Source organism: Achroia grisella, unplaced genomic scaffold, assembly GCF_030625045.1.
Source record: "Achroia grisella isolate CSIRO2021 unplaced genomic scaffold, CSIRO_AGI_Agris_v1 utg4290, whole genome shotgun sequence".
Classification (NCBI taxonomy): domain Eukaryota; kingdom Metazoa; phylum Arthropoda; class Insecta; order Lepidoptera; family Pyralidae; genus Achroia; species Achroia grisella.
In genome coordinates, this window is record NW_026712854.1 from 301884 (window position 1) to 309019 (window position 7136).

At 34.1% G+C, this 7136-nt stretch overlaps 1 protein-coding gene across 2 annotated transcripts in view; it reads right to left on the bottom strand.

Annotated features, from left to right (window-relative positions):
- The window catches only part of LOC131844923 (protein vein), a 100220-nt gene extending 93289 nt beyond the window's left edge, over positions 1–6931 (bottom strand). For both annotated transcript variants that reach the window (XM_059193920.1, XM_059193919.1), the window contains exon 1: positions 5845–6931. In XM_059193920.1, coding sequence (XP_059049903.1) covers positions 5845–6265 — 421 coding nt within the window. In that variant the 5' untranslated portion in view covers positions 6266–6931. The remainder of the gene's footprint in view (positions 1–5844) is intronic.
- Between the last annotated feature and the right edge of the window lie 205 nt (positions 6932–7136).

The following is a 7136-nucleotide window of genomic DNA, read 5'->3' on the forward strand; positions in this document are numbered from 1 at the left end:
ATCTATATAACTTTTGAAATTGTGTTCGACAAATATCGAAGCATCGATATTGTTGACATGGCGACCATCATTGATGCGTTTAGGATCATGTCACCGACCGTCGATCACAATGGTCGTGTGGCCTTGTACTCGTAATTAACGCGCATATCCGCATCCACCCAGCGTCGAAGCAAATTGTTTATTATACTTAATACATCTGTTAAAGCTGTACAAAGCACCATAACTAAGGAATTGTTCGGATTGATAACAGCTGCTTAGTTCAATCATCGCGTAATAAGCCAATAATTAAAATTCCATACTGACCATCTGGATGGATGGCGGTCCTTACGCGAACGTATTTCCAGAAATTTTCGCCACGCATAACCATACTACGAAATTAACTCCAGCAGTGGTATTTCCGAATCGATGCGATAAATAAATCGAAGTATATAGCTTCCTACAAGTCCGACAACACCTGTAATAACTCTGATTTTGTAGGTGATCATGAGCTGCTGTAATCACAGAAAAACTCGTTTCATTTCCCCCCTTTTTTAAGAGACTACAAAAAATAAAATGTATTACAATTAAAGAAATGATCAGTGATCGCAAACATAAAACTAAATTCGATTCTTCTAAATAAATTCTGTTAATTAAACCAAATAATGTACAATATATACACATAATTGAGATAGAAACAAGAAAGAAAGAAAATACTCATTCACTAACAGATAATACATCAGAAAGTGCGAGTAAACTTATAAAAAATATCAATCTTTACCATTGAAATTGATGAAGATGTTGCGCAACGTACAAATAAAATAAACATAGCAGAATTTAATATCTCCTCTCTTTTAAATACGGTTATAAAACATAATAATTGTATAGTTTAATTTAGACGCCTATAAAATGGTATATATTGCTGAACACTTGTTAATTATTATATACTAGCTACTCGCCCCGGTTTTGCACGGGTGTACAATGTACATGTATTATACAACAAACCTTCCTATTGAATCACTCTATCTATTAAAAAAATCGCTTCAAAATCCGTTGCGTAGTTGTAAAGATTTAAACATATATAGAGACGGACAGACAGCGACAGTGACTTTGTTTTATACTAAGTAATGAAGACCAACTTTGTGAATACCAATATTTTGTTAATAAACATTCATTTCGAATAATTTTTCATTACCCGAGGATGATTTAAATATTTGCAATGTTATGTGTACAATTACAGCTATATTACAGTATATAGCTAAGTTTTATACGACCAAATATTTTGAAAAGCATTACGAATACAATAAATTTGGAAGCTGTACTTTGATCTAAGATCTAATGGAATCTATTTATATTTTGTTTTTAATTTATTATATTTGCACCGCCAACAATTATTCATTGTACTTTTGAATTGTTGACTGGCAGAAAATGCCACAGGGTGTTAAATCCGCCAAATGTACTGTTACTAATATTTTTAGGATTGTGAGCTTTAAAAATAAATAATAATAGCAACAACAACTCAGCACATTTCACACAGCTTAAAAAAAATAATATGATGACTAAAATACATTATTAAAGTTTCAAAGGTATTACATACTCATGAATATTAATGTTTATAAATTGCAACGATTTGAACCCACGATAATCGGAAGTAAGGCGGTATGATAAACCACTAAATCACCGAAGACGTCGAAATAAATTTAAATTATTTAATAAAGTTTCTCTACGAGAATTTTTAGAAAATTCTTCTAGGATGGTTTAGATGTACAAAATTAGATATATATAATGATTATGGCAATAGCCAAATCTAAAAGGATACTTGTAATAATAAGGAAAGATTTGAATTTGTTAGCAATGAACCAAGTTTTCCTACTATTATTAACAATATGGCTTAATCCCAATAACAAAAGAAAACCAAAGTAGACACTTACAGCAATTATTAATTTCAATTTCCATCTTTAAGAATTGTTATTCACTTTATCCACTGACGCTTACGTGAATTTACATTTGTGCAGAAACATCACAGGAATAGACTTTAGAACGTAAATACATTATCGAATTTAGACGAGTTGTGTCTTCACATATTTTCAGCGATCAATATATTTTAGGGTAACACGACTGTTATTATATGTCGATTGACTGACATATTAGTACTTCAGAACACATAATAATTGTAGTGTAGCAACAATGCTCCACGTGAAGTTTATACATTTGTATGACTAACACAAATCTAGAAAGTTCATACGAAATCTGCCTTTGGATCTTTTGGATTTCAATATACATAGATTAGTAATGTGCCTTTATGTTTCTTTAATAGTTAACACAAACAATCTGCAACAGCGATTTGATTTCAAATTAATTTTGCTATTATATTATATGAATAGGTTGTAAGTAACACTAAAGGAAAAATCATATATTGATGACGTAAAATCACACATAGGAATGTCTGAATTTAATCAACTATATACAGAATGTGAGTTTGATAATGAGAACTAGCGCATAGTAACCGTTGCTGCTGCGTGTTTCAGTGTTTGCTATTTTGTTTATTTGAATCCCGACGAAAAAAGGGTGGTGTTATAATACTCGCTAAAGATCGCTTTTATCTGTTTTTAGGTTTGTAATGATGTAGTTTCGAAATGGATTGGTTGATATTAGTTTAGATTTTTTTCTGTTTGAAAGTATTGAATTAGATTCTATTTATGTAGTATAGTTTATAGTTATATCCACAACATTATCTCTTATCTTATCTTTATTTATGCATTTGGAGTTAGTTTTATATTGTGGCTCATGAACTCAATTTCTTTTGATTAGTGCATCATAACGGGGACATAAAGAATACATTTTGCAAGCAAATTTAATTTCACCATTTAGTGGATCGATCTGCAGCGCTCCGTAGTTATTACTATATCGATAAATTTACAGGTTAAGTACTGTAGATACAGACACTGGGAGCAGGCATATGCAGAATCAGACAAAACTAAGGAGACCAAAAAAACTTGAGTTCCATCGGGTGTCATCCTCAATTGCCATATGTAATAGTAACTTTAATATTGTACTTCTTGAGATATAAAAAGATTGTACTACAAGTACATAATTTTCTGTTCAGTTTCATAATCATTTAAACAATAGCACCATTGTGTTCTTTCATATTCCAATTACATATCATTGCATTACTTGGTCGTTGCCAAATCAATAGACATATATTTTATTCCTTAATATACACTTACTGTACTTATTATAGCGAACTCTGTTTAATTTACTATCTTAACAACGCTGATCATAAAATTTATAATACTAACGCATGTTAATATTTTAATAGGACAGTAAATTCATCGGAGCGGAGCAAGAATAATGGAGAATTGGCAGGGCGTAACGACATTGCTTAGACTGCTATTAAAAAATTAAAAGATCACTTTACTACTGATAAATGTTCCTTGGTGTACATACATGCGAGCATGAAATCTATGCTCAAAGAAAGAAATTAATTTCATTATTCAAAGAAATTACTTGAGAACTCATGTTAATAGTACAAAGAAAATGAACAATAAAATAAAATATGAAGTACATAAGGTGGGAACTAGCGGCGTTGAGGTATTATTCAGATTAATTTATATATTTAAACATTATTAAGACTTAAGATATACGAATAGCGACAGTCCGAAAAATGAACTAACCGTAGTCTTGTGACATATTATTTCATTTTTGTAATTTATTAGATTAGGATAAGGAAATCATTCATTTCTTTGATATTTTCTAAATATACACCCAAGATATAGTAACTGCCATAATTTTATCATAACATCTCTTGTACATTATCAAAATGATGCATTCATGAATTGTTAAGTAAATACATATAATTTTGAAACAGTATGTAAAATTTCGTTTCATTTATTTTATTTAATTCTAACGGTCGAAGGTTCCAATTAAAATATTATTAAGTAAGTATGTCTGTCAATTTTATACAAAATAAAAACGCCAAAACGAATAAAGTACTTTTGAAAACTAACGAGACTAAAGACATAATTTTAAACAGAGCAATTGAAGAGAAAAGTTTAAGTATTCCGTACATCAATATCAATGCGATAGATTTACAATCTAATAATGAAAGCGAAAAGAACATTAACAAAGGAAAAAACGACGGATGATATCCAGAAAGATAAACATTTTGCTAACAACGTAGGCAGTGTAAACAGAAAGTCTCAAGACACCAAGCGCCACATTTTGAAAGACTAGTTGATTTCATTAATCGAGCAATAAATATTCAAGTTTAGTACATACCAAGTACTTACGTTGATTGATCTTATAATTGAATGATATCGAATAAATTTTAAACATTCGCCGAAACATTGTCCATGGAGTTATATTCTTGAATGGAATTTGAAATTTTCATCCCAGGTAAGTCAATAAATATATGCATATTAAAAAGAGATTTTAGTCCCACTGGTCATGCCAAAAATATCAATTTGGAATTATTAGATATAGGAGACAAGTTAAGTGTTCTTAGTTTGGACTTTGGAATTTAGAATTTAGAATTTAAATTGGTTCAGATTAGTAATGTCAATTATTCGTTATCTGATAGTAGATTACATATAGCGGAGTTTAATTAGGAGTTTTGATCTCTGGTCTGCCGATGCGGGTCTGCCACGGCTTCAATGGTGGTGACGTCACGACACGCTCCAGTTCTGACTTGTCGCAGCCCGTCTGTCAAATGTAGCGTTACGATCTCTTACGTGAACTGTCAGCTACAGTTTCATTGTTTTTTGGCACTTGCCTGCTTATATCCGGTGTTTTATTCTATTCAATGTACTCTAATGTCTCGGAAATAGGTGTCGTTATTCAGAAATCTATTTATTTCTACATATAATTATTGTCCTTAAGAACATTCGCATAGAAGCTACTATTAGCTTTTAAAATGGAATCAATGAATTCTGCTAATTACTGAATTTCATATTTCAAACAAGATGAACATAAATTTAATAATATGACTAATTGTTCATTGCTTCTCACGATTTCAAGTAATTTAATAAGAGTCTGATATTGTATTATCGAATCTTTTTCAGTTCATTGTGATGAAAGTCACTTAAATTATGATATGGTTAGAATGTTAAAATTTTGACAGGTATCTGTCAAAATTTACATAAGTATATAGACGTTAAAAGTAATGTAGTGTAAATCCGCTTAAAGAATCTTCCAGTGATTATATTACCGTGGTTTATAATTATTATCGTTTTAAAACAGTTTTGAAAAAAAATATTGAAGATTTCATAATAATTTAAGCACATGATTAATTAATTAGTACTTTCCGTAATTCAAACGTCAGTCGGGTTGAAGACTTAATAAAACTTATATTACAATTTCCTCCGCAGCACTTACGAAGGGTGCATAAATGAGGTCCGCATTTATAACTACAGTGTGTTGTGTTTTGTTGCACTTGCCACGTTAGACCACTATTCACTATCAACCTAAAATGGACTCATAATAGCCACTTGTTTTATCCATGCACCTGCCGTTACCACATATTTGTTACCAGTACCTTTAATTGCTATCTTAAAATCTATTTGCGTGTATTCTGCAATTGCAGTATATGCTCGCATCATTTTAAAATCTAACATAAAAATAGATACGGGTTTATATCTTAACGGTTAGCATGCACCAGTTAGAAACCACATGGAAATTGACATATGAGTGTCTCTAAACATGAGATAGACTTGCTTCAATGCTTTCAAAGTGATTATCGAATAGGAAAATGTACCTCAAGAGTGATCCCGAAATGGTATCGGCGACCGGTGTCCAAGTTCCATGTGGCCGTGGTCGGTGCTAGCGGCGGCGCATGCGACCGTAATAACACGCTTATCACTAGACACTCACTGTAACCACGCTTGTAGACCGCTTCGACCCTGCGTCGCAGCGTCGGAGTATTGTTCAGCGGCGGTCCCAACGCGACTGCCGCGTGATCCCGCCTCTCCGCGAACACGATATATTTACGTCGGATCGTCAACCGCACTTCATGTCGTCCCGTGCACTCGCGGGGGCCCTGCCGCGGCAGCTTGAGGCTGATGACGGCGTCCTCCTGGGGCCAGTGGCCCTGGCTGCGGAACACCCTCTTGACTCTGACGGTGGCGCTGTCTCTGGCGAGGGACTGCACGCGCGCCACGAAGGCCGCCGGCGCGCGGTAGGCTCGCCAGGCCACGTCGGAGCGCTCGCAGTAGAGGCGGCGGGGCGCAGCTGCAGCGCTGGCGGCGAGGCACAGCAGGGCCCAGCAAATCGCCGCGCGCCCGCTCGTCTTCATCGCGCCATCGCCGCAGCGATTCGTTTCCGCTCTGCTCACGAAAGCGTCGTTACCCCGTCGGCGGCCGGCGCGCGACTGCCGTGGCCTCTACTCACTGAATCATTCGCCCCGCCCACACCGAAATAGTCTCGATACACTGTAGAGCACGCGTCTCTGATTTATCTCGTCCGATGATTAATTTGCGCTTGTTACATGTAATTAGTTTGATTAGCACCTGATTAAGGGTGTATTGAAAAGTTTTCTTATCGTGTTTGCTTTTAAAGCTTGCGTAGTGTACTTTCAATTAATCTTTGAATTAATTAATTTCGTTATAGATTTTCTTGTGACGACGTTTTTAGGCGTTCGGGGAGTGATATATGTATAATGTGAGTGTATGTTCGAGTAGTGGAGATTGTAGTAATTTTTTCATGTAAAAGTTTCATGTTGTAGCGCCGTCTACGAGGTCCGTAGCGCGTAGGCTCGTAGCTTTGACCTCTGTCGTAGACACGCTTCTTTATACTAATAGTGGAATTTCAAATTTATTATAGAAACATTACTTTCACTCTAATATTTTTTTATTTATGTTCATTATAATATTATATCGTTTTTCGTTATACTTATAAGTATAATTCTGAAAGTGTGGACGTAACAAGTTACGCGATAAATTTTAGTACTCACTCAATAATAATTTGAATATAAAATATGACGAATACTGAATTTATGTGTAATTCAACATTCATTTGTTTCATCCTAATAAATTAGTTATTGTGTACTCTACGCCATTTTTTTTGACACGATAATGAAATGATAAACCTGTTAATAAACGCAAATATATAAAATAGCATGCTTTGGCAAGTCATTAGTGAAGAAAAAGAATATAAGGATGAAGTCA